Raw genomic sequence first — 27,558 nt, forward strand, 5'->3', positions numbered from 1 at the left:
GCAAGACACACCTGCTGTGTCTTGTAGTTTTGAAGTGAAGCTTCTAACTTTTGATTTAAAAAATCAGGTTGCCATGGCTTTAAACATATGTAAAGGTTAAGTTGTTTCTTAGTTCCCAGTTCGCTATTCGCTTGAAAGTATGAAACATTGATAAAAAAATGTAAAGTTAAAAGGGACCTGAACCCCAAAGTAAGCCTTTTGGGATAGCACATATAATATATCTGTCTACTTTAGCTTTTAACTTTTTTCTGATGCTACTGTTTGCTTTTGTGTTGTTAGGTTGTTGTAAACCGGCTGTGACATATATATATATATATATATATATATATATATGTATGTATATATATATGGCATAGCGGTATATATTTTTTTAAAGAAATAAAATAATAAGAGGGCGAGGGAGGCAGGAGGTACAGGGGACATTGAGGCCTGCTCCAGTGGGGGCTATCACCTTTGCTCCCCACCTTACATGTTATATTGTTTTAGTCCTTTAAAATGGTAAACTGCCTTGGCATAAAAGTGCAAGGAAGGAAGAAACAGGGTTGCATCAGCAGTCATGCCCACATGGAAAAAAATTAAGGAACTGGATCTCTCAATGAATGAAAAAGCTGAAGGCTAAAAATTTGAAGGGTGAAAATTTTACACTTTTTAAATTTGCTGTAAGCTGCCCAGAGTGGCTGGGAAAACCCATCCAGATGGGTGGTATGAATAAAATAATAATAATAATAATAATAATAATAATAATAATAATAATAATAATATCGGAGCCTGTTTTATTCCATATATACAAGTGAAATTTATTATTATATTTATTTATACACCTTTTTCCCTGGCAGCAGGGACTCAAGGCGGCTTATGGATAAAGAAATGAGAACCACTTACAACATGGAAAAAAACAATTATAAAAGTATATTGATAGAATTAAACACTATATAAATTTATTTTTTAAAACTTTATGGTTAACTTTCTTTTTTCACTTGTTTGTTAGCGGTTGCAATGACTGTATCCTAAACTGCCTTGGAAGGATGCTGTTTTGAAAGCCGAGGATTATAAATGCATAAAATTAACTTCATTTCTTTTAAACGAAACACGAAGCGCAGCTGGACGCGACATAACGAGACGCTTGGAAGCGATGGCGTGTGCGCATGCGCTACCTGTCCGCGCCTGCCGTTTTATGTTCTCTACAGCCTTAATAACAGCGCATGCGCTGTAGTGGACGCAGTGCTCTGAGGGGTCCAAAAAACCCCAAAGCACTTGAGGTGAAGTTAAAAAAAAGGTGGCTGAGGTGAAGAATGCGCATGCGCTACGGTAGTTTAAAAGAAAAAGCAGCTGAGAGGAAAAGAGCGCGCGCTGACGGACGCATGCGCCGTGGCGTGGGAAGGCACGTTTGAGCGGGACGAAGCGCACGCGCTTGTGGCAATTAACAGACAAGGCAGCTGAGAGGATAGCGCGCGCGGAGGGGCGCATGCGCGGTGGGGGAGGGGAAAAAAAAAAGGCGGTTGGAGGAGCGCGCGGGGACGCTGGCCGTCGTGGCGCCCTGAGGCGACGATGTGGCGCGGCAAGGCGCGGGCCCTGCTAGCGGTGGGGCTCGGCATGGCTCTCGAGGCGCTGGCCTGCTGGCTAATAGGGCGGCTGGGTCGGTCGTCGTCGTCGTCGTGGTGGTGGCGGTGGCAGCGGCGGCCGCCTTCCCCGGTACGCGAGGTGCTTTTCTTCCCGTCGCGCGTGACGTGCGTGGAGTCGCTGCTGGCGGAGGAGGAGGAGGAGGCGGCGGCGGCCACCCCGTGCGCGTGCCTGCTGCCCCACGGCGAGAGCGCGCTCGGGCGGCTCCTGGCGCGCGTGCTGTCGGCGCGGCGCTCGCTGGACCTGTGCGTCTTCGCCTTCTCCAACCCGCAGCTGGGCCGCGCCGTCTGCCTCCTGCACCGGAGGGGCGTCCGCGTGCGCGTCGTCACCGACACCGACTACATGGCCCTCAAGGGCTCGCGGATCGGCGAACTCCGGAGAGCCGGTGAGTCGCCCGGGAGGGAGGAGGGAGGCGGAAGGGGAACCCCAAGGGTCGTCTAGCCCAACCCCCGGCCAGGCGGGCGCCACAAACCTGAAAACACCCGACGGGCGGATTTTAACCCGTTGTTCACCTACGCAGGTGGCGCTGTGGGTTAAAGCCTCAGCGCCCAGGGCTTGCCGATCGAAAGGTCGGCGGTTCGAATCCCTGCGGCGGGGTGCGCTCCCGCTGCTCGGTCCCAGCGCCTGCCAACCTAGCAGTTCGAAAGCACCTCCGGGTGCACGTAGATAAATAGGGACCGCTTACCGGCGGGAAGGTAAACGGCGTTTCCGTGTGCGGCTCTGGCTCGCCAGAGCAGCGATGTCACGCTGGCCACGTGACCCGGAAGTGTCTCCGGACAGCGCTGGCCCCTGGCCTCTTAAGTGAGATGGGCGCACAACCCCAGAGTCTGTCAAGACTGGCCCGTACGGGCAGGGGTACCTTTACCTTTTTTTACTTACTAAATTTGCACACCGTCCTTCCTCCGCAGATCTGAGGGCTGTTCACAACATAAAAATATAATATTATAATTTTTTTTATAAAAAAAAACCCAACAACAACCCCAGAAACGACATAATAAAGTCAAGAAATGTAAAAAGAAGAACAAGCGCAAGACAATGACCCCGTCCTCACCCCCTCCCACAAATGCATTTAAAAGGCTGGTAAAGGGGAGAGCATTCCACAAGAAGGGGAGCCACTGTCTGGTTTTATGTTTCATTGTCTAGTTTTATATTGTTGGAAATCTCTGCGATGCATTTTCTTTTTCGAAACCAACCAACCCCACCACCCCATTAAAATCCTCAAATGAAAGAGAGTCTGCCACCCTTTGGTTCCACTGTGGAACTCTCCTAAAGTTCTTGTATGAATGCTTTTCATAATTTGTAAAGAGGTCCCAGCTTGGGAGAAAAGCGGGGTATAAAATACATTTAATAATTATGCTGAATTTGGTAGCAGAGTTGTCATTTACATACCCCACCCTGCAAGTATTTTGTTGTCTTCACTTATTTATACAACAGTGAACATTCAGCAGTCCCACCCAACCCTAGCAGAACCACTTGGTTGTTGGCCTCCATCTGTCTTAGAGAAATGGAGTGTAACTTCCAGGGGGAAGTCAAACTGTGACTGCAGAGATTCATAACTCATTAACTGCTGCCTCCTGTGTTGTTTTTGTTGCATTAGTAGCACTGAATTTACTTCTCCAGGGTGTAAGCCTGGGCAGCGTGTATGGTGGTCATGTCTGTTCAACGCCATTTAACTTTTAAGTCATTTCAAGGTATAATTCCACAAGTTGCCCTGTGTTCTCATAAGTACTTTTTGCACTTAAGAAATTTCAGCCACTGAATTTCTGTATGTAGCTCTCAGTACATTAAGTATAGTGCTGGGAGCTAAGTCAGTTTCTTGGAAAGATGGAAAAGTGATTTGTGGCACTGAATAGGGTATGCTGGTTTTTCAGGAATTCAGGTACGTCATGATCAGGATAGTGGCTACATGCACCATAAGTTTGCCATCATTGACAAAACAATGCTGCTCACTGGCTCCCTGAACTGGACTACTCAAGCCATTCAAAACAACAGAGAGAACCTGCTGGTAGTTGAAGACAGGGACTGTGTGAATCTTTTCCTGGCAGAATTTGAAAGGATTTGGGAGGACTACAATCCAGCTCATTACACATTTTTCCTCAAAGAAGAACAGCAGGTACAGAAAAAGGATAAAACTATTCCTCAAACAAAATTGCAGCTTAAATGACTATTTTGAAGCAGTAAAGTTTTTAGTCCAAAGACTAGTTCCTAAGTTAGGTGTTTGAGAATGGCATAAATTGCTTTAGGAGTAACTACATGCAAATTTATACTCCTTTAAAAAATTGTACGAACAACATATTGTGTTTGAATTATTTTCTGAGAAATAGATGGCCTGTACTTATGTGCTATTATACCTGTTCTCAATAAAACATGCTTTTAAAATTCTAATACATATGTTTCTGTTATAAAAACTGTCCCCACATGTAGATAGCATTTCAAGCAGAGTGTTTATTCTGCCATTCTCTTGGCAACCCTAGCATCCACATGCAGGATGTTACTGGGGGTCGGGGACCTTTTTAACATACAGCCAACTCCCAAATTTATGTGGTGCTTACATTCCAAGGCACTGCATGTTTAAGTTAAATCACATTTGAAATACAATTGAAAAAGCCTGCAAATACCCTGTTCCGCCCCCTTTTGTGATGTTTTCGGGTTACTTTCGAGTTCGGTGCAATGCTTGTGTGCGTGATTGTGCACATATCGGATGCATCTAAAATGGTTGCTGCCTGAACAGCTTTGTCCTCTTTGGTTTTTAAGGTTTGATGTTTTTATTACGTTTTTAGATATGCTGTAAGCCATCCAGAAGCTCAGCCATATGGGTGGGGTATAAATAAAATAAAAATAATAAAAATAATTAGAATAGAACAATTTGCCTTTGTAGGTGAGCAGCATAAAGCAGGAGACCTACTTGAAAATAAATGCCAAGTGTGTGTGAATGGGAATGAATGTGTGTGCTTAACTCACAGATAATTCATATGCTGCTCTTTCATGTGTGGAAGGGGAAGTAGTATTGCTGTTTTATTCTGCCTTGGTCTTACCACACCTGGAATAGTTTCCAGTTCTGGGCACCACAGTTTAAGGAGGATATTGACAAGCTGGAACATGTGCAGAGGAGGGCAACCAAGATGATCAAGGGTCTGGAAATCAAGCCTTACGGTTTGAGGGAGTTGGGTATGTTTAGCATGGAATTGGGGAGACTGAGGAGATAGGTTAGCCATCTTAAAAACCAAAAGGGCTGTCACATGGAAGATGGAGCAACCTTGTTTTCTCCTGCTCCAGAAGGTAAGACCTGAACCAATGGATTCAAGCTACAAGAAAGGGAGATTCCAACTAAACATCAGGAATAACTTTCTGACAGTAAGAGATGTTAGACAGTGGAATGGACTCCCTTGGAAGGTTGTGGTGCTCTCTCCTTTCTTGGGGTTTTTTAGGCCATCTGTCATGGATGCTTTAGTTGAGATTTCTGCATTGCAGGGGATTGAGCTAGATGATCCTGGAGGTCCCTTCCAACTCTACAGCTCTCTGATTTGATGACTGTACATGTGTAGAATTCAGCCCTAGAATCACAGAATTGTAGAGTTGGAAGGGACCTTAAAGGCCAACTCCCTGTAATGGAGGAATCTCAAACAGAACCGGAACTTGGTATAGCAGTGGATGGGGAAGCTGTGACTCTACAGGTGTTAAGACTTTATCCACTGTCATTCCTGACCACTGGCCATCCTGGGTGGAACTGATTGCCATTGGGCAGCCAACCTCAGCTGGAATATCACATTTGAAGAAGGTATACCAAAAAACACCTGCCTGTCCTAATAAATGGGTGGGTGCAGAATAAGGCTGAGAGGTATCTTATGTTGGCATGTAAGTTGTAGCCATGACCAATATCCAAAGTGTAGAAATGCAACTCTGGTGTAAGCATATTTTTTGGTGCCAGTTTGGGGAGAGAACTGTTGAGGTAGGAATATTCAACATCTGGAAGAACTTTCTGACAGTAAGAGCTGGTAAAACAGTTAACAGACTCTCTTTGGAAGATGTGGACTCTCCTTCATTGTAGGTTTTAAAGCAGAGGTTAGATGGCGATCTGTCAATGGATACTTGAGATTCCTGCATTGTACAGGGTTGGACTTAGAACTCTATGATTCTATGGACATCAGAGTTTTAAAGGGCTTTGAATCAGCCTTTCAGTGGTTGAGTTTCCAAGAGAATTGAAGCTGTTCCAGAGAGAGTGTATGTGTGGTTATCACAGTACTCTTGATACAGTAGAAAGTTCATTGTACCCAAGAGGTGGGTACACTGTAGTGACTTAAATAAATATGTTGTGTGCTCTTCAAAGAGGAGGGAGGAAGATAGGGAGGTCATTGAACTTTCTCCAGGGTCATATGCTGTTTTAAAGCAGCTATATTCATTTAGCTTTTAGTTTTTGAAAACTGTCAGCAAAACACATACAGAAACAATATGTGGTAATTAATAGTAATTTATCACTAGTTCAGAATGCTCAACCTTTCTTGAAGCTGTTTAGTAATTGGTGTACTGTAATCGTTGTGGGACGCAGGTGGCGCTGTGGGTTAAACCCTCAGCGCCTAGGGCTTGCCGATCGAAAGGTCGGCGGTTCGAATCCCTGCGGCGGGGTGCGCTCCCGCTGCTCGGTCCCAGCGCCTGCCAACCTAGCAGTTCGAAAGCACCTCCGGGTGCAAGTAGATAAATAGGGACCGCTTACCAGCGGGAAGGTAAACGGCGTTTCCGTGTGCGGCTCTGGCTCGCCAGAGCAGCGATGTCACGCTGGCCACGTGACCCGGAAGTGTCTCCGGACAGCGCTGGCCCCTGGCCTCTTAAGTGAGATGGGCGCACAACCCCAGAGTCTGTCAAGACTGGCCCGTACGGGCAGGGGTACCTTTACCTTTACCTTTAATCGTTGTGGCCTTCCAATGGTAGTTCATAAAATGTTTCTTAATATTTATATTGAAGGGTAACTGCAGGTGGGATAGCTGCTACAATCATCCTTAGGTGCTATTAAATTCTTTGGACATTTCATAATTTCACGTGTGCTATTTTTGCTGTGTATCTGCCCTGAAATGCATCTCCAGAAATGACGGAAGTACTTGGAGGCTTTCCACAATTGTATTGCATAGTTCCTTTTATTAGTAAGCATAGCATCCTTGACTGTTGTCTTCTATTCCTAATTGAAGGATGCAAAAACATTGGAATGCTATTTTAAGAACTTCTCTGTCTCTAGTGTTAACAAAAATCTTCTCCACAGCATGCCAAGGGTGGTGCAAAAATAGTTTATTACGATACAGTTTTATGTATAGTTAAGTAATTAATATTTACAAAATAATCATCAGCTACATCCATGGGAACCCTAGCATGTCACACAAGGTTTGTAAGGAATAAATACTGTGACATAAATGATACTTCTATTACAGTGAACAGCTGAAGGAGGAAATAGCTCTTAAAAGCATGAAAACAAAACAAGAGGAGAAAGATACCTTTCAGACTCCTAGGAGGCGGCTCAAACCATTCATCTTTGCAAAAAGAAAGTCAGATTGGACATGTTTGTTCACCAGGCAAATTAGAGAATATGTTCCCCCAGTGAATTGGTTTTATTTGATTCTGCTTCTCTTGCATGCGAGTTCCAGTTTTTGGGGTTAGCAGCTTTCCTGCCGAATCCCACGGCTGCTCTGGCTCTGAATCTTGCGGGGCTGGAGTAATTGATCGTTCTCCTCATGCTTGATGCTTGGATGACCACTTTAGGATTCAATTTGGTCAATTAGGAGTTGATGCTTCTGTAGGCTTGCTTGTCGATCGAGCAGGTTTATAATATAGACTGATTTTAGTATCTTTTAAAAGGAAGCTGGTGTTGAGTGGGCATGAGGAAGAGCTCAAATAGGGATACCTGTGTGTGTACAGTGCTTGCCTCACCTTCTTAGCCATATACACATTTTGTCCAAACAAGTACCACATTGGAGGAGTGTACTAATGCAGGCTTTTGTTACTCAAGCTGATAGCTTCTCAAGTGCTTTGATTTCTCTTAGAGGTGACTGTTTTAATACACAATTAGAAGCTGTGTTCTTTTACTGGCAGACTGAAATGAGAACCCTACATCAATCCTCAATGACTAGAGGGGTTAATTCACTTGGCACTAGAGGGGTCCTGCTAACAATTCCCAGTTTCATTTACTCCTTAGTGGACTTCAGTGCATGGCGTGAGGCTGCTGAGCACTGCTCGAAAAAGCAAGACATTTTCTAATGTGCCATATAACTGTTCTCCAAGGCATGCAGTCAGTAATGGACTCCCATCTACTTTCCATAGTCTAGTGGTAAAGATGACCCCGGCACTGTAACTCGGTTGAAACTACATCGCAATGAAATATAGTGTTACAGTAAATTGAATAATCATCCTACGTTAACTGTATTCTGTCATGCTGTTACACTGCCATGCCATGTAACCTGAAAATGATGGGAGGGTTGCAGGAATATAAATCTACTCCATTCCCTTATCGAAATCCTTGGTTTACTCCGCAACAGCGCCAAGTTACCATGCAAGAATACTGATGTACGCTTAGTGACAGAATAACTACCACCATTAATATACAGAAATACTACTCTCTGCAATCATATATATGCACACCCAAAAGTTGTTTATGCCACTGTCAGCTCTAAGATTATTGAACTGAAAAGGGTAAGAAAATTAATGTAAAGTAGGCTTGAAGTTTCGAAACACTGTACATCTTCTTTGGACAAGCATTTCCAAAACTAAAAAGGTATCAGAGAAATTTAAAAATATATTTATAATGTTCAAACAAACCAACAGACATTCTTTAAGGGAACATAGAGTGGGTTTATCGGGTTACACTAATTTCCTTTTCCAAGTCAAAAAGACATTGTATTAGAACAAGATTTTAAAAAAATTCACCCCCAAAACCCCTCCACTATTTTTTTTTTTTTTTTTGAGTAATAAATATTTACATTGCGTGCTTTGAATACTATACAGGTTTTAAATTATTTTTAAAGAGAATAACAAAGCTTTTTTAAAAAAGAAAGAAATTACAAAGGAAGTATAAGCTACACTGAGCGTGCATGTGCTTAAAAGTGTTCACAAAGTACTGCATATGAGCCACCAAAAAGCAAAAAATCCAGTGGGATTCTAATCAAGTATGTTGTCATTACAAAAAGTGACACTTATTAAGAAACAGCGCGTAGGGCTGCTTGCAGGCAGCCTCTGCCACAGGAAAAACAGCCTGCTTGGGATCTGCACATCGGCAATCCCCCTTTTCCATATGTTAATGGGATAAAGGAAAATGAGTTTCATTAACAGAACACTCAATTCTGTTTCAAAAGGAGAGACGAATAAAGAAATCTGCAATAGGCAAGATTAAAGAAGCTGTTATGCAAGTATATTTATACTGTACATCCATTAGTGTTGAACTTCACTGAGACCACAGTTATTTTGTAGTGTAGGTTTGTGTAAAATGCAGCAGCTTGCAATAGAACATACCTATTTATTCACATAATGTTTATACTGTGCCTTTTAAAAGCCATTCAAGAAATACAACTAGAATGCCAACTTGCTTTGCTGTGTATGAAGAGCAACTTGGTCACAGCAGTACAGACTTTCTTGAGCAAAAAGATGCTTGGTTGCTTTTTTATTTTATTTTACACCAATTTTAATGTTTGTGAAATACTGGCTATTCTAATCTTAGAGGACATAGGACATTTGTTTGTTTTATTAAAGATGTGTATGGATTAAACATAAACATAATCCAAAGATAATTCATTCAAGTGGCAAGGTTTCTCTCAAGTTGCAGGTACTTAAGGAAAAATAAGATTCTTCTGCCAAGCTACGAGCCTAGTTAATGATTTTAGAGGAGAAAGAAAATAATCTAGGCCTGAAGCACAACCATCTTTCCTTAGCCACCCTAGGAGATAAAATATGCTGGCTTTTCCATTATGTGCTAACCACTCTCTGCAGTCAGACGGTGTGGACAGACTGCTAGAGGCACCAATGCAAGACAGCCAACCCTATCCCTTTCATACCTGATTTAAAAAGAAACTTCCAGACACACAGCAAGAAGACAGCAAATGTTCTGCTGTGAAGACCCCCCTGCTCCAAAATAGCAACAGCTTTTGAAGGAACATTGCTTTGCATATAACACAAACATAGATGCTAAGAGCTGTTTTGCTTCAGCATGGATCAGCAGCAAGGGCCCACAGAATAGAATCAATGTGTGTCCAATTAAGAACAGGATGAAACTAAAAGGGACAGGGTGCTCTCCCTAGCCTCTAACAGCAAAACTTTGCTTTACAGATTTGTCTGCTCAAAAGATCAACAATTTTAGTCTGAATAGACTGAAAAGCAAAACGCCACCTCAGATTCACCCCACCTGAGCAAGGCATAAAAAGACTTTTAAAATACCAAAAGCCACCTTGCCCACAAACCTTGTAGAATTAACTTCCCAACACTTCCTATACGTTTTTCAAAACAGCAATGTTCACCTGCTTTTGGAATAAAAAAATTGCATGCATTGTTCAAAGCTTCTCTATATACATTATTCTGCTTGGGAAAGGCCTTTTGGCCCTGGAACCCAACAGATCAATGCCTCTGTTATTGGGCCTCATAGGTAGGGAGGAAAAATGGGCCCAGACAACTGCTTTGTTTCAGATAAACAATGGCACTAAGATGTTTTCAAAAATTTGGACTGCCACTTTTCAAATGTCCCCTTTTAACAAGGTTACTTGTGACTTGCCATTCCCCTGTTTAGACTTCTCTCTCCACTGACATCTTGCAACTGTATTTCCACATGCAAATGCTACCAGCTTACATGAACATACAGAAGACTCTCTTCAACTGTTTTGAGACCCATTAAGTCAATCCAAAGGCAAGCCAGCCAGCTTGGAGGACTGGTCTGACGTCAGCTGTACTGTTCCAAAACCTCTTGCTTATCAGCAAACCACGCCCTTCTTGCTTTGTAAAAGAGCCCTGCCTACTTAGAATTCTGAACCATTCCTACCGATTACATGGCAGAAATGCTCCTACTGCCTCCAGAGGACCAGAGCAAGGATTGCAAAAGATTTGTTCTTTAAAAGGCATCTTGAAGAAAACACCTCTGAGCTTCTGGGCAGAATAATTTTGTTTGTTTTGCAGTAAATTAGGTGGGATAAAAGTCTGGGTCACATTATATGACAGACATAGAGAGGCAGATACATCCCACTGAAAGTCTAAGAAACGGTGCAGATTCTAGCATGGCCTTGCCAGAAGGAGTGTGTGGAAGGAGACCACCCTATTTCTCCAAGAGAAATAGTTAAGTTGCACTGATTAATTTCATCACAAGCTGATTGCACATCAATGCCTGCAACTGTTTGTATGCAAAGCAACTTAAAAGCTTTTCAAGAAGATCTAAGTGGCATTAAGGGAATAAATTCCAAACTGACCACATAGTTAAACACCAAGCTACAAATCAGGACTGCCACAAATGTCTTTTTCTAAGCCAATTATCTTGTTGCAACAAACAAGCTTTCACTAAGGGCACTGATTATGCCAAAAACAGATCTGCATGTCTTGTTTCAGTGGTTCAAAATTTGATCCAAAGCATGCACTTAAGTGCTGGATTCCTCTCAACAGTGGCAGAGCTAAGCACAGTGTGTTGCCTCCCTCCCCCCATCCCAGGGCCCTGTCACTACACCAAAGAATTTGGTAAAACAGAGCTAGCTTATCAACAGGCTGTTGAGCCTTAATACTGACACTTAGTGTAATGGATATACAGTAGGAAGGATGTTTTTGTAGAGAGCCAAGGGGGGTGGGGAGCATATCCCCAATTTCTCCCAGCCCTCTTGCCAAGGTTAAAAGCTTTGTAAGTTAGGACTAAGAAGTTGGGAAGTTCATTTGATGGTGGGCAGAAGAACTCCCAGCATTTTCCAGTCTTCTGGAGCATCCATACAACAACAGAAAAAAACCCCCACACAAGCAACAGCAGTGAGGATCCTAGAGAACAAAAAACAGAAGGGTGCTTGTGCTGTGATGCCGCAAGCAGGGAGGTGTGCGTGGTCAAGCCAAATAGGAAGGAGAGAACTAGTCTTTCTTCAAGTCCTTGGATTCAAAGAGCTTGAGGCGCTCCTGCACGGTCAGGCCTTCCTTCAGACTCTGTACATGGGAGGAGAGAAGGAAGAGCAAACCGTTAAATGCCATTCTGGTGGGGAAAGCAAAAGTCCAATAGAGAGAGATGACACAAATGCTCAGGCAAAGGAAAGGCAAAAGATGGCATCCTCAATGGGAAGATTAGAAAGACATGCTTCAAAGAAAATGCACCATTATGGAGTGGTGTTATTGGTGAATCGATCCGTGGTGAAGAAAGACGGCAAAGGAACTGGATGACTGCAGGCACAGCTAACTTAGTTGGGAGAGTAATTGCTTGGATGTTTGAGGCAACTGCAAAAGCCTCTGCTAGCTCATCAGCGCCTCAAAACTGCACTTTTCCCATAACCATTTTGTTTGAGCACTCAAGTCCAGGGCTGTACATCAACAGTTTATCAGCACAGCTGCCCTGAGTGATTCATTTAACAAGCAGTTATGCCCCTACAATGGTTAACCCTGGTGAAAGCTAAATGGTTCTGGAGAGAAAGGATAGCTCAGTTGGTTGCAGCATGGTGCTGATATGTCAAGGTTGCAGGTTCAGTCCCTGTATGGGACAGCTGCATCTTGCATTGCCCTGAGGTGATCCCCAGGGTCCCTTCCAACTGTACAATTCTATGATTCAAGGTCCTATTTTGATCCTGATATAAAGCAGCCGGTCTTGATAGACCAGGGTGCCATACTTTTCTGTCTGCTTTTTGCTAATCAGAGAAATATGTTAATTTCTAAGTTAAAACTTCCCCCCAAGTTAAGGGTCCATTTTGGGCCCATTTTATTTCATGAGGGCAAAGCCAAGCACAGCCTGAAAGCTTCTAGCTGCCAAAATAACATTTGCAGTGTTTTGGTAATCTCACATCATGTTCTCTGGAGCTACTTGTGATATGATCTAAGGGTTTACATCAAGAATGGGGAACCAGGTGGCCTCCAGGTATGCTTGGACTCTCAACTCCCACCAGCCTAGCAGAATGGCCAACAGACAGGGATGATGGGAACTGGGAGTCTAAAACATCTGGAAGGCAGCCGCTTCACTACCCCTTATCTAAACCCAGGATTCCAGAGGGGAGATTGTTGATAAAGTCCGGAGATCTCTCTCTGGACCTTACGAAATCACTCTTCTGCTTCTTTAGCAGTTATTTTGAAAGAAGAATCTCCATGTCAGACACTGGCTGTTTTTCACTGGAACATACATTTCTTACAATGAGATCCAACCACAAATCAATGAGACAAGGAGATGCACAGTTTCTGATCATCTTGTGCCAATGTCCATTTCCTGCCATTTGAAAGAAGCCTTTCTCTCCACCCATCAAATCTAATTACAAAACCTTACAAACTGGGAGAAGTTGATGGAGAGGAATGGCAGCATCAGCTGATTTACAGGCAACCGAATCAATGGATACAGTTGCAGGTGGACTGTATAACTTCAGGATTGAATCTGTTTTTATACTTTATCCATGACAAAAATTCCCTGCACTCAAGGATGGCAGGGAGAAGGCTAGCCTAGAACCCTTTGCTCTAATGTGCTTTGCTCTGTGTGAAAGGGTTTCTTACTGTGTGTGTGTTGAAACATGCGAACCATTTCCCCTATACAAGAACTCAAGTGACAAAGAGTCCCAACAAAAGCAGCACCATGCAATTCTGTAGTATTTGTAAGAGAGCTCTAGGGACATTGTAGATTAAAGCTAAATGCAGTTAGTCTAGTATCAGACATTTGAACTGCTCTTAATGCTGGTAAAAAATCCACAGTTGTTTGTTCTTTGGATTAAATTTGCCTCCCTATATTCCAAATCAGATGGTATAGAGGAAAATGCTTACAGTACATCCAAACCAAGCTGCGTATGATATAGAACATTGCTTTTTTCTGTGTCAAAATGTAGATATCTTCTTGGTCAGGTGCGGTACTTATCTTGATGGGCAATACACTTAATTTCTGAAAATTAAACCTCATTCAGGAATGAAACCATGTTTTGAGAAGGTCACTACTCCTTTTATACATTAGTGACCTAATTTTTTCAGTTGTTGCTGACAATCTGCAGAAAATCAACCGCTTTCTCCCATTGGGTCATCTTTTTTTTTTTGTGGGGGACAACTAACCTAACAACTAAGACGGTTGGGAAAATAAACCAGTATGGGTTGGGTAGATCAGCTGATTTAGTACCAGAATATTTAAGAAATGGGTAAAAAGGATTTTAAAAGGGGGAAAGGTAGAGACCCGAAACCTGATCTGTGGACAGCGCAACTGGCTTTTCACATAACATCTGTCTGCCCTTTGTTAGGAGCAGGTTGGAAAAAATTCATCCATTCCAGAGGACATAATTAGTGAATCAAAAAGTACCCTTCTGACTGTACACACTGCCATTTGGGAGAGTTAAGTCCAAAGCATGCATTTTCATCCAGCATGCACACTCTTTTGTCCCATGCCTTCAACGCAGCACCCCGTTGTTTGTCTTAGGAGGTGCAGAAACCCTTCCAGTGATGGATGTCAGTGAGGGCAGGGAGAAGCAAAAGGATGGAAGAGGCACAGAAACAGCCATTCAATCTGGCATGATCTTAAGTTTTGAAATTCTGCCTCTTGCTCCTCCCACTTAACCTCTATGTAATTCAAAGGCAAGAGGAGATAGATTCTCATTAGCCATGGAGATGTGAGCCGGGCATGCAATAAGTGGGCTGCCCCTCAAGAGGTGCAGTGTTCTTTGGAAGGTGCTGTTTGGATTACCTATGTGACAGGGAACCTGGAATCTGGTGCATTTCAGTTATCCCATGAGACCTGCTCAATAACGGACTGTTGTTGGAAGCAAAGACAAAAACAGCAACACAGAAAACAGAAATAGGAGAAATACATGAATCCTGATTGCTCCGGAAATTCCCAAGTGCCAACATACTCCCTCCCACCCTAGCAAGGAGGGGGAAAAAGGCAAACTGCAGCTTGGGGGTCTTCATGGCCTGCAAGGTCAGAAGTTTGCTTTTTAAACTCAGTACATAAAATCAGCTACAGAAGGGAAACTATAAATAAAAAGCACAACACTTTGTAATAAAGAGGAGCTATGCCACAGTGAAAAATTGGGGTGCTCCGAAACGAAGTGCACACGTACACACAAAACTGGCAAATCACAAATGACACCCATGACTGAACTGCATGATTATCACATTTGTGTAACTGTGTGTATGTGTGTGTCTTTTGCTGGGGCAGGTATCCTACCATATCAGCTCGGGGAAACCTGCTCTCAGGGTGAGGAGAGTTGTGTGTAACTTTCCCTCCTTCCAGTTCTACCAGGCTACTGATCCTGGAATTGCACACCAGCACAGGTGCTTAAACATGGGGCAGGAGGGTGGTTCATTGACACAGGCCAAGCCTGTTAAACACCCAACAGTACTGCCCTTGTGGCCTAGCTGAGCCAGGGTGGTCCAACCTCTCAGACCAAGGGGGCTGCAACAGTACTTCCAACATGGAACCTGTGGGTCACACACTGCTTTGTATGCGTGTGTGGGGGGAAGTTGAGGGAAAATTTCACCACCACCACCACTCACATTTGCACTGCCTTCCCAGAGCTGGCTAAGCAAAGTGCCTGGCTTTGGGAAGGAGGCAAAAGGCTCTGGCAGGGTCCTAGAGCCCTTCCTCCTCTTCCTACAGTTGGGAAAGTTCAAACTAGGTTTTGGGAAGCAGGCAGGAGGACTCTAGGATCCTGTCAGAGCCTTCATGCCTTCTTCCTAAAGCCCAGGGCCTTGCTTACCTAGCTTTGGAAAGGCAGCGCGAGGGTTTGTGTGGAGCGTCAAATGTTGTTGAGGGCCACCCAAGAAGTCCTCAAGCCACGTCTTGGACTGCCCTAGTAAAGCTCTCATGCCCTGCACTGAAAAATGGGAAAACTGAAACCACCAACAGGGGTAGAATAGAATCTAGAAAGCTGCTCAGTGCTATTTTTCTAGAAAAAAGGTGCCAGAACTCACAATGAACACCTCTCTTGTTCTCTTAGAACAGCAATGGCACCTGCCTGAGAGGTGCCAGAACTGAGTTCCAGTGAGTTCTGACTGAAAAAAAAACAATCTGCAAATGCTAATAACCCAGACAAAACACAGCAGACATATCACTCATAGACTTGTTATGGCATCCAACATAGCATAACCTCGTTTGGAAAGTTGGATGAAGCCACCATAAACTCACCTTTGACCTGATATTTCTCAGTTGCCGGCCAACGCTGGTCCTGTCTTTCTTCAAGAAATCAGGGTTGCTTTTGGATTTCATAATGTCTAGGTGAAGGAGGAAAAATAGAGCCAGTTTACCTTGCTGTTGAAAGCACTACAAGCGCAACATTTCCTCCGTCGCCGTGGAAAAAAGGAAAACAAATGGTTGTCAAATGGGCACAAGGAACAACACTGGGCCGAGACATTTTGCCACTGTAGGCGAAATGCTCTAACACCCCCCTTGAAGCTCTGCCCCCCCTCTCCCTGGCCCAGTCATTGTGCCCACGCTGCCGCCAGCCCCATCACCGCGACTAGTGAGATCAGCGGTCCTGTGTTGATGGTGCGGGCAAAACCACAGTGGGGCTGGCAGCAGCGTAACTGCGAGCACAGGGAGGGAGGGTGTGGATCTGCTGCCAGAGGCAATGGCTTCTCTTTACCTCATTCAAGGACCACCCTTACCCCAGAACACAGTCTCCAAAGGGACCCCCCATTTGCCACCAGCTACAGAGCTGGCTCCCTAAACTGGTATGGCCCACGTAAGTATACCCAAAGCGAAAGCCAGAAACTTGGCCTTGCTTTCATCCGGAATCCTCAGCAGCACCTATGAAAAAGCCAAACCAGCTTGCAAGACTAACCGTATCCAGACACAGTGGTGTTCTCTGGAGACTTCTCGCCAAGGGCTTCGGTGGCCGCCTTGAGCTGCTCTTTCAACCTGCTAATGTCGCAGTCCGCCTTGGCCTTCACAATGCTGAGCTCCGTGTAAATGTCTTTATACTTATCACTGGCATATTTCTTGTCCTTTAGGAAAGACAACAGCGTTTCAGTTGAGGAAATGCTTTCAGTCCCCTTCGGCCTTGGAGATCGGCAGCAGCAAATATTGCCAAAGGGCTAGACACATATTGTAGCAATCAGTGCCATATGTACCGTATTTTTCGCACCATAGGGCGCACCGGACGATAGGGCGCACCTAGTTTTGGGAGGCAGAAAACAAGAAAAAATTATTCTGAACCCCAGAAGCCAGAACAGCAAGAGGGATCTGGCTTCTGGGATACCGTGTGGCTGTTCTGGCTTCTGGGGTAACCGCGCCAAGCCTCTTCAGGGCAGCGGGATGAAGGCTCCCCCTGCCCAAAGAGGCTGCGCAGGGCTAAAGCAGAAGCCAGGACAGACGCGTCGCTGAAGGAGCACTGCGCCTTCTCTCTCTCTGCCCAGCGCCCCTCCTTCACAGGAGAGGTGCTGCGCAGAGAGGGAGAAGGGGCATCGCCCTTCAGCGAACCTGGAGAAGGAACAGAAGGAGACCCTTCTGCCGCCCCAAGCCTCGCGCGCCTGGCGGGACCTCCCGCCGGGCGCGCGAGGCTTGCAGACACTCGCCCGAAGTACGGGGAGCCCTCCGGAGGGCTCCCTGTGTTTTGGGCAACAGGCTGCCGCCCCAAGCCTCGCGCGCCTGGCGGGACCTCCTGCCGGGCGCGCAAGGCTTGCAGACACTCGCCCGAAGCACGGGGAGCCCTCCGGAGGGCTCCCTGTGCTTCGGGCAACAGGCTGCCGCCCCAAGCCTCGTGCGCTCGGCGGGACCTCCCGCCAGGCGCGCAAGGCTTGTGGACACTCGCTGGGGCTGCAGGCTGCTGCCCGCAAGCTTCGTGAGCTCGTGGGAACTCCCGCCGGGCTTGCAAGGCTTGCGGATAGCTTCCTGAAGCCTGGAGAGCGAGAGGGGTCGGTGCGCACCGATGCCTCTCGCTCTCCAGGCTTCAGCGAAAGCCTGCATTCGCACCATAGGACGCACACACATTTCCCCTTCATTTTTGGAGGGGAAAAAGTGCGTCCTATGGAGCGAAAAATACGGTACTCTCTTTTATCTTTCCTGGGTTGGGCTTTGGTTAAAAAAAGAACACTGCAACCCACTGAGACAGGCTCCATTCTTAAAAAGCAGACCACTTTGGTTTTGACCAAATAGTTGTATATGGCATCTTTCAAATCTGTGAACTACTTTTGACAACCATCCACTCAAAGTAAGGCAGTACGTATTTCAAGGGGAGGGAGATCACACACTCCCATGGGGGAACCAATGTACAGCTTGCATTTGCCACTGATACAGACTCTTCTACATTGGAAACAATTAGCAGCTATACAGACTGAAGGCTCAAAACGCAGCTATCTTCCTGAGGCTATGCAGGTCTGGTTGGGGATGGTCCAAAAACCAAATATACGCTGCTCTGGGTTCCATGACGGAACTAAAGACTTTTTTTATCTGCTCAGGCATGTTTCAATACTGGTTTCACTGCTTTGTGGATACTACAGAAATACATTTTTGTTGAATTTTACTGAATCGTTTTATGTTGCAAACTACCTATTATTGTAATTACAAGCGGTATGTATATACACGAGTCAGCTGAATTCATACGCATTTAAAGGCACTTGCTGTCTGATTGTATGATACAAAGGCAGGCCTCCTCCAGAGCTATTACCCTCAATGCTGTTTGCAGTTCATCCTTCAAGGAGCTGATCTCCTGCTTCAAGTACTGTATTTCTGATTCCTTGACTCGCAGCAAGACCTGCAAAGGGGAAGAGAAACCCAGGCAGATGCTTTTTAGGTTAGGCAACTATGCACAAATGAAAGGGGGGGGGGAGGAGTTAAGCCACTGAGCAAGAAGGAAAGTCCATTTCACATGCCCCTTGAAGTCCAACATCTGGAATCAAGGCAGGGCATCCTCACCTCCAACTCGTAGGCATCCTTGCCTTGGGTGAGAGGTGAGCCAGCCATCTCGATCCCACCCTCCCCAGTCACCAGGGTCCGTAACCGTGTGATCTCTGCAGCCAGGCGGTTGTTCAGCTCCTGTAAGAAGACCACAAGATGGCTATGAGCAGCAGTTATGAATAAAGCTCTCCTCAGTCCTAGGCAACTGAATATGCCTATTTTGCTTTTGGATGGCGACCTCGAGGATATAAATAGCTTCAGTTTTCACCAAACAGCACAAAACAGCATTTGTGGTTCTTTGGGCCTTCCTTGCTGCTATCTGTACTTCTGCAGATCAGACAAAGGGATTGAACTCAGTACTTCCACAAACGTGGCCCAACCAGCACATTTGTTTCCCCCCTCTAAAGATGGACATTTCTTAAGTTCACAGAGTTTTAAAACATTTTTAGTAACCCATGTATATCTATGCTGGCTATAATATACCAATAGCCTGAAATAATGACTTAAAAAAAAATCTATTCCTAGTGGTGAAAGCCTGATTCTTTTGAAGTGATTGTGACAAAGAAAAAAGATTTTAGAAAGCATACATTTTATCAACGCTTCATTAAGAAGCTGTGTCACAAGGCCTGGTGACGAAAATAAGCACACAAAAGGATTTAAAACCAAACCACAGGATTTCCAAAACTGCACATGCAACCATCATCTAAAACTATGGAGCTTGCATATTTGCACAATGTCATCTTTATCACAGCAGTTTCCATCATGCATATTTTCCCAGGAAACAAAATGCCATTGAGGAGATACCTTGAGGCACCCCCCGCCCCGGTATTTCAAGACAATTGGAGCTGTGGTGGATTTCGTAAAAAGAAGATCCTATGTTTCAGAGACCACCAAGCAAAAAGCAGTTTACAAGCCTGGTTAAGTCAGCACCACCATCTGGGGTACCATCTTTTTAATTCATTTTCCTTACCTAAACCAGGGGGCTTCCTACCAACTTAGATCGAAAAAAATGTGCAGAAATCAGATCTGCCAGGTGTTGCAATAAATCTATTTTTTTTAACATATACATTTTACAGTTTAGTATTGTTTTTATTTTTAAAAACATATGTGGGGGCTCCACCTCAATCTCTTCAGTGCTTAGGGCCTTTAAAGCTCTTAATCCTGCCCTGCTGAATCACTATGATTCTGGTCCTGCCGTAATGTTTCATTCCTATTAGGGTGAAACTGCTTATCAGGCCTCTTGACCAACTGACTCCCCTGCACTGCTAGTCCAATCCTGGCTGAAAGCCATTCTGAAAAAGCCCCCAAATGACCCTTTTCTCTTAGGCAGCTGAATGAGGCTGGACAGATGTTGCTTTACCTGGTTGTGTGCATTGAGCTCCTGGTTCTCCCGCTGGCACTGACGGAGGGCCTGCCTCTCTGCTTCCAGGGCCTGGGCCAAGTGAGCGTTTTCCAAACACTTCTGAGAATACTGCTCCGAGAGAACTTCAAGTTCACGCTGGACAGACTGCAGCTCCTCCCTGATCAGGCATAGGGGGGTGGGGGTAAAAACAAAAAATAAAGATTGCAAGGCCAACTGCAAGCCCCAAAACGGATCAAATCAACTATCAGAGACTAGGATGCACAGAGGAGGAGGCATTGCACAACCTTCTGGCTGTGGACAGACAAGATGGGCATTCAAGTGCATCCCACACGTTCAGTGTTGCTTTCCCAGGAAAGCAAACTTAGGCATGCGGTTTGATTGCACTGACTAGACTAAACATTTGTGTTGTCTATAGATGGGATCCCCATTAGGGTCAGCCAGTGTGGGAACAGGATACTGAACTAGATGGTTCTCTGGCCTGATCCAGCAGGGCTGTTTAGTGTGGGTGGTGTAGAATGATAAATTGTTTCCCCCAATGCCACCCAGGTGCCAAGAGCAGCTCCACATTTCCTACCTCAACAAATCTAGAAAATACAGAGGAGCACCTACAAGTATTGCCTCTGCAGCGCTTCGATGTCTGAGTTGATGCTGCTGATCTGCGAGCGGTGAGTCTTCTCCAGCTCCCGCTCCAGCTCTTCCCGGTGGGCGTTCTTCATGGCTTCTATGGCTGTGTAGGAAAAGAGGCAAGGGCTGCAGATAAGCTGACTTCCTCTCAGAAACACTTCCGTCTTCTGATCTCACCTCAGGAACAAAACCACCTTCTGATGTTGCTACTGATGACCGCTTATGGTCTTCTCTTTCCTCTTACCTGAGATAGTGGCTGCTGTCTCCTCAGCTAGCAAGCGGTCTTTCTCCTCCCTTAGCTTCTCCAGTTCTCGCTGGTGCTGCCTCTGCAAGTCCTCTATCTTCTTCTGATGGGTCTCTTCCATAGCTGCAAACCCTCGTTCGCAAGTTGCCTGGGAAAAGATGGGGCAGGGGAACTGAATTTGTGTTTCTTGGCCTCAGAACCTACAGGGATTGTGTTAGGTTGAATGTTAGGATTGTGTTAGGTTGTATGGGCAGGCAGGCAAGCAAGCAAACAAAGAGAGGAGAAGAAAGCCATGGAGCTGATGGACAAGCATGCATGGAAGGTCTAGACTGGAGCTCTAACATGCCTCTTCAATCTTAACCTGATAGAAAAACTACGTGAAATCTGACTGACTAGGAAGAGGGTTAGTTCAAAACCCACTTAAATGGGGACTTCCAAAAAGCCTTAGGAAGCAGCCCTTGTCACTGGTACTTGGGATGGCGAACCTGTAGATCTCCAGGTGTTGCTGAATGCCTGTTCCCATCAACCACTCAACAACATCTGGAGGAATGCAGGTTCCTTGTTCCTGATCTAGGCTTAACTTGAGATGCCATTTAGATAAGACTAGGAAGAGACAACACAACCCAGCGTCATTGTATTGCTGCATAGAGTTGTTTGGAAGTATGAAGCTTAAATGCACACTTTTAACCACGAAATCATTTGGAGTGGTCTGGATATACTATATTCACCTGCACCAATCTAGCCTACTCCTTGGGAGGTACTGAGTGTGGTTTGCTGTCTGTCCCACTTCTGCACTGTACAACTTCTTTCTCTGGTGTATAATGTGAAGCATGCACCCTAATTCATAGTTGCCAGAAAACAGCTGCTTCTCGTGCAATTTTTTGTACCCATGTAGAACACAAACAGGGTGTCTGCTGAGTCTTAAGGAGGAAATCATCTCTCTCTCTCTCTCTCTGTGTGTGTGTGTGTGTGTGTGTGTACACTCCTCTTTAAAATATACCTAAGATACCTCTAGGATCCTAGCCTAATACTTTAAATAAAATCTTTATATATCTTCAGATTTTTTATTGGCTACTACAAAAGGGCAAAAACTGGGCTCTTTAAAAATGAAAGATGGGTCTTTTCTGCATGAATGCTTAAAAGCGGTACTTCTGCAGCTGGCTGCAAGGATATAGGTTACTGGCCAGCGTATATAAATATGGTAAATAACAACATGTTACAAAGCTGTGGTTATATAAGTTGCCTATGGCCTCCTGAAACACATCTGTGGAGGTATGTACAGCTTCAGTTCCTAGCTCTTTACACTGAGGCCAGAATCTTAGCTGGTGGGCTGGGGTATATTTATGCCACTTTGTTCTCTGTTCCTTGACAAGCACAGAATTGCCCCTTGAACCAGCTGTGGGCTGCAGAAGTGGTTGCTGCAATTCTGTCAGCCAAGGCAACACTTTTTAGGATGGCAGAATGTTAGTCCAGGGAGAGATCAGTGTTCTGCAAGGGACATTTAAAAGCACCCTCTGTTACGTTAGTGCAAACATGCCAGCAGGTGCAATCGGCCTGTATGGTAAACCTTGTGAGCTGTGAAAAGGCTCTGTTGCTGAAGGGTGGAGAATGTTCTTGTGGGAATGCTACAAAGGTTTATGAAAGGCAAAAGAAAAAAGAAGGCAGGCTTCAGCCATGCCTGGAACAGAGTATTCTCCTAGAACCGTTGACTGCTTCTCGCATTACTATCATCATTTCATGATGTGACATACCATTTACCTCCCATTAGCCCCTTTATATGGCCATGTGCTATATATACTGGAGGGTGTCCGTGGGCAGAATGTTGGGCTTAGACTGGAGGGACCTGAGTTTGAATCATGGCTCAGCTGTGAATTTCAGCTGAAGCAAGTCTCCGTTCTCTCAGCCTTGCCTAGCCTGCAGGGCACTTCCAAGGATAAGGTGATGCCATCCCATTTACACTCTGAGCTTCTTTTAGGAAAAGGGGGGGTATAAAATGTGATTAAAATGAAGACTTGTAAAGACCTATCTTTTTGCATGGGCTTTCCCTGGCCAGACCCTGTTTTATGTGCTTGTGTTCCTGTTTTCTTTGTTTTTCTGTGCTTTGATACTGCTGTTTCATTGGTTTTAGGTTGTAAGGATGTAAGTTCGATAGAAGGAGAGGTGTTTTGAAGGACAGTTATAGGAAATCTGATATCTAAAGGTGAAAAAGATCTTGTGAAGGTTTGCAGAAGATGACATACATCCCTAGGGCTCTGGCTACATCACCTCAAGGACATTATACTGGGCTTCCAAGATGGATGTTGCAATGCAAAGTTTTGATTTAGTGTTCTTAGGGGCAGTCTTGTGGACTGTAAGCATTCCGTTTGAAATGCATCCCACCCTGTGACAGACTATTATTATTTTTTACCTTTTTCTCTGTCATGGGAAGGAAGTGTTTCCGTCCCTCTTTTTAGCTCTATCTCTCCTCTGGCCATCAAGTTATAGAATTCTATTTGCCTTTAAACAAAAAGGTGATTGTTGCATTGCCATGGGTGGGGAGCGGGGAGAGATTTACACACATGACTTATTGAAATTAAGTTCAGGGAAGAAGAAAAAACCTTAAGATTCTCAAAGTCCTTCTGGTATTTCTCCCTCAGAGTGGACGCATTGCCTTCGAGGTGCTTGTTCTCCAGCTCATCTCTCATGATGTTCATTTGGGCTTCCAGCTCTTGAATGCGCTCTCTCAAGCCGTGCATGGCGTCCAGCTCGCTCTCTGAGCCCTGCACCCCACCGTCGGGGTTATCAGCAGCCCATGCTTCTCCTGCACCCAATGCCACAGCAGGCAGTGCTTCTGAGTGCTGATTCTGGTACTGCTCCAGAGATGCTTGCAAGCACTGCAGCTCTTGCTCATAGCGCTTCTGCAAGGCCAGCAGCTCTTCATTGTGGAAGACCTGCAGTTCCTTCATCTTGACTTGAAACTTGTCCTCTAGAGTTTGGATCTGCTCAAGGTGGAAAGTCTCCAAGTTCAGCTTATCCCGCGCAAGAGAATCTAGTCGCTGCAGCCCTTCGGTCTGTTCTGATTTCAGAGCATCCTCGGTCTTGTGAAGCTGATCAACCACGTTCCGGATCTCCTCTTCATACGTGTCCTGAAGCTCCAGTATTTTCTTGCTCTGTTTATGTTCTTCTTCTTCCAGGAGTTTCCGCTGATTATCAAGCTGCTCCACTTTGGCCTTGAGCTCTGAATTCTCCCTTTCAAGCACAGCAATCATCTCGGCATACTTGCCCTGTTGCTTTCGGAGCAGCTCTTCGTATTCCTCCCGGAGGGTGGCAACTGCCCTGATGCGTTCCTGACACAGAGCATCCACATTGTGCAGGGACTCTTTGTACAGCCGTGCCTCCCTGGCGTACTCCAGCCTTGCCCTGTAAGCCCCGTAACAGACCTGGGCCTGGATAATCGCATCTTGAACAAGCAGAGACGAGTAGCGCTCAAGATCCCCCAGACACATATCGTAGGGAGGACTGGAAGAAATCCTTAGCAGCTTGCGGCAGTCTTTCAGGGCATCGTCAGGGGACAGAGACAGGAGAGCAGCAGATATTTCCTTTAGGACATTTGCTCTGTCTTTGAGCTGCTGAGCAAGATCGCCCTGAACGGCAGCTAGAGCTTGACTGCCAAGATCCTGCAAAGTGTGGGCTTCTGGCATGAAGCCAGGAAGGCTGGCATCCCAAGCTGAAGTGCCCTCTTGGATTTCAAGGGCTTTGGAAATCTGATGCATAACGCTGTCAAATTCAGGAGTCTGGTATGCTTTAATGATTTCCTCCAGCATGCACTTGTGCTGCTGAAGGGCTGTTCTGGTGTTGTGGAGGTCTTCTTCGATGGCCTTTAATCTCTGATGAAAGGATTCTCTCATTTTCTGGGCAACAAAACTGAGCTCTGCTTTAATCAGCGTGCTGTCTGCCACTGAATGAACGAGGCACTGAGGAATGTTTAAACACTGGGCCTCCCCCTTTCCCTTCCCCTCTTCTTCCTTGGCACTCAAATTCTTCCTTAGCTCCTCCACCTGGCTCCAAAACTCATCTTCCAACACTAGCTTTTTAGATAAGACGTCAGCCAAGGCCACTGCAATATGTGAAATATTTGAAGGCTCCAGCAAGACTGCATCCACCGTACCATGAATCTCTCTCAGGGCTAAGGAAATCTTGGAGGTTGCATCTGTCAGAGACTCTGCTATCTGGTTGATCAAGCTGGCTTCAAAAGCCACCCTCCTGGAAAGCATCCGCAGCTGGTCTTGTTCAGAAAACCCTACTTGTTGCTGCTGGAGGGCAGCTTTCTCCTCCTCCCCCAAGCTGCTGCCTTCTGCATGCAATGCTTGGACTGCAGACAATTCTTCTGCCAGATGACCAGGCGAAGAAAGTGCCTGTTGCAACACGAGGACTGCATCTGATAAAGAATTTTCCGTATTGGACAGGACACCCAAAAGCACCTCTCTCTCTTGCTCCGTGTCACATCTGGACAAAGTTCTTAGCTGTTCTCTGCACTGCTCTAAGCACACCAAGGCTTGGTTGTTTCTCCCATGGAACCTTCCCAGCTCATGGATGTGATTCTCAAGCAGCTTGTGTTTTTCTTGCTTCTCGCCCTCCAGCTGTGAGACCAGCCTGCTGACTTGAGCCAAGCTCTCCTGAAGCTGCTCCCTCAGCTGTGCTTCTGTGCTGGCCCACTGGTGGTGAAGCGTGATGAGGGTGTCTTGATTGTGGCCCTGCTGGCTTTCGAGTTTCATGGTCACATCTTTGAGCTTTTCTTCTGTGATGAAAAGTTTGGTTTCTAGGGCGTGGATGATAGACAGGTAAGTCTCCGAATCGCCTGTGCCTGGGTAACTCGGAGCTGGTTCTGATGACATACTGTCCTCCGATAGCGACCTGTCTTGGCTGGTGTCTGATGAAGTGCTGCTGGTCCACATCTTCTCAGATCCATCAGGGTGGATATATTTTTGGCACTGGATGTTGGAGAAACGTATCCTTTGCCTTTTGGCTCCAGGGGTTTCTGTGTCTGATTTTGCAGAGTCCTTCTGGCAAATCTCTCTCTCTTGAAGGTCTGTAGACTTAGAGGTAGACCTACACTCTTCTGGGTTCACTGCTGCATGCTCACAGATCTGCCTGTGACTGATATTGGGGCCCTGATCCTCAGTGAGCATGCACTCTGAGACTGGAAGTCTTCTTTGAAGCTGTGAATGTTGTGCTGGCTCCACAACTTGACCACCTGTTTCTGCCGTAACACACGGCGCTAAGCTCTCACCAGCTGATGTTTTCAACTCATCGTCTTGCGCCTGCTGATCTTCCACGTTTTCTGGACTGCTACTTACGGCAGCTATTTTTAAGAAAGGTTCCGCAAGCTCCTGGTCCTTATTTTCCACAATTCTCAAGTGGGCTTCCCTCACCACTCTTAGCTCCTCCTCCTTTTCCTTCAGCACCGCTTGCAAGTTCTGGAACTGCCCTGACACCACCTCATAGGAGTGCTCCAGGGCATGGTAGTTGCTCTCCTCCAGCTGCAGCTTGGCTTGCAGCTTGGCGACCTCGTTATCAGACTCGGCAACCTGGTTCATCAGCTCTTGGAACCGGCATTTGATCTGATCCCTTTCCTCCTCAAGGCTTTTGATGTGTTCGGCGAGCTTTTGGATGCTGGCTTCTTTCATTTCGAGCTGCTCTTCCAGCTGGTGGACAATTTCGCTGCTTTCAAATTTGACGGACAGCTTCTCCTTCTGCAGAACCTCCATCTGCTGCTCGTTGTTCTGAAGCTGGTTCTCGTACTCGCTGGCTTTGTCCTCCGCTTCCTTCAAGCTCTGGATGAGGACCTGCTTCTCCCTCTCGCAGCTCTCCAGCAAAGCCTCGTAATTCCTCTGCAGCTTCTCCTCCATCAGCATCTGGGACTGCTCACTGGCACTCAGCTGCTGGCTGAGGCCAGCGATCCGATCCTGGAGCCGCTGCACCTCCTTCTGGTAGTCCCTCTGCAGAGCTTGCTGCGTCTCCAGATCTCGCAGCTCCTGGGTCTTCTCCAGCAGGAGCGCCTCCGCGTTCTTGAGCTTCTGCTCGCTGGCTTTCAGCTGCGAGCTCAGCGCCTCCTCGCTGTGCTGCCACTCTTCCATTTGCTCCTGAGCTTTCTTCCGTTCAGCCTTCAGGTCGCTCTTCAGCTTTGCCAGAGTCTGCTCTTTGATGGAGAGCTCTGCGGCGGCATTGCTGAGCCTCGCTTGTAGGCTCTGGATCTCTGCCTCATGGTGCCGGATCACATCCTTGGCCTCCCCATAGCTACGCTTAAGTGACTGGATCTGCTGGTTGATCAGTTCCTGCCGCTGACACTGGGCTTCGAGCTCACTCTGGAGGTCTCGATTGACTTTATGGAGCCTCTGCCAGGCCCCCGATGGGGGGGTGGCCACCTCGGTCTTTAAAAAAAATTGATTAAATAGGAGATTAGTAGCACTCTCGGTTCCCAGTTCTGAGTGTCACACCTCTGGTCAAGTTGGGCCACAGAACAATTCCTTGCATAGGTTTGATCACTACCCATCTGCTCCAATTTTGGATGGTTTCAGTTTTGTCTGCTTTCTTTTTTTAAAAAAATCCCTTTTGCTCAGGGAAACAAGGAAACCCTTCTTCAAGTTTAACAGACAACACGGATGATAAAACATTGAAACAGCTTGAACGCAAACGGGCCTAAGAGGAACAAAACAAATTAAAACAAAACAAAACAAAATGATG

The 27,558-nt window shown here is 45.8% G+C and overlaps 2 protein-coding genes across 8 annotated transcripts in view; one reads left to right on the top strand and one right to left on the bottom strand.

Annotated features, from left to right (window-relative positions):
- Positions 1 to 1,285: 1,285 nt before the first annotated feature.
- Positions 1,286 to 4,005, top strand: PLD6 (phospholipase D family member 6). The gene is made up of 2 exons (XM_079954020.1): positions 1,286 to 2,005; positions 3,492 to 4,005. Exons 1-2 carry the CDS (start codon positions 1,549 to 1,551, stop codon positions 3,782 to 3,784), a joined length of 750 nt encoding a protein of 249 aa, XP_079810146.1. The 5' UTR covers positions 1,286 to 1,548; the 3' UTR covers positions 3,785 to 4,005.
- A 2,875-nt stretch (positions 4,006 to 6,880) lies between these two features.
- Positions 6,881 to 27,558, bottom strand: part of MPRIP (myosin phosphatase Rho interacting protein) — a 159,568-nt gene continuing 138,890 nt past the window's right edge. For 3 of the 7 annotated variants that reach the window (XM_079953642.1, XM_079953639.1, XM_079953641.1), the window contains 9 exons: positions 23,433 to 27,245; positions 20,836 to 20,983; positions 20,577 to 20,694; positions 19,965 to 20,124; positions 18,623 to 18,742; positions 18,375 to 18,461; positions 16,551 to 16,713; positions 15,896 to 15,981; positions 6,881 to 11,751 (listed from right to left, as the gene is read on the bottom strand). In XM_079953642.1, the coding sequence (XP_079809768.1) occupies positions 11,680 to 11,751; positions 15,896 to 15,981; positions 16,551 to 16,713; positions 18,375 to 18,461; positions 18,623 to 18,742; positions 19,965 to 20,124; positions 20,577 to 20,694; positions 20,836 to 20,983; positions 23,433 to 27,245 (4,767 nt within the window). In that variant the 3' untranslated portion in view covers positions 6,881 to 11,679. Of the gene's footprint in view, positions 11,752 to 14,452; positions 14,519 to 15,895; positions 15,982 to 16,550; positions 16,714 to 18,374; positions 18,462 to 18,622; positions 18,743 to 19,964; positions 20,125 to 20,576; positions 20,695 to 20,835; positions 20,984 to 23,432; positions 27,246 to 27,558 lie in introns of all 7 variants that reach the window. The other 4 variants (XM_079953643.1, XM_079953644.1, XM_079953640.1 and 1 more) reach the window with 3 other exon arrangements.

The sequence above is a fragment of the Podarcis cretensis genome, assembly GCF_951804945.1.
Source record: "Podarcis cretensis genome assembly, chromosome: 14".
Taxonomy (NCBI): domain Eukaryota; kingdom Metazoa; phylum Chordata; class Lepidosauria; order Squamata; family Lacertidae; genus Podarcis; species Podarcis cretensis.

What these genes read in the sequence shown, in the direction of transcription:
- PLD6 (XM_079954020.1), top strand. Translation starts at nt 1,549, where the DNA reads ATGTGGCGCGGCAAGGCGCGGGCCCTGCTAGCGGTGGGGCTCGGCATG. An exon ending in CGGCGAACTCCGGAGAGCCG is followed by an intron (nt 2,006 to 3,491) that starts GTGAGTCGCCCG and finishes CTGGTTTTTCAG; the next exon opens with GAATTCAGGTACGTCATGAT.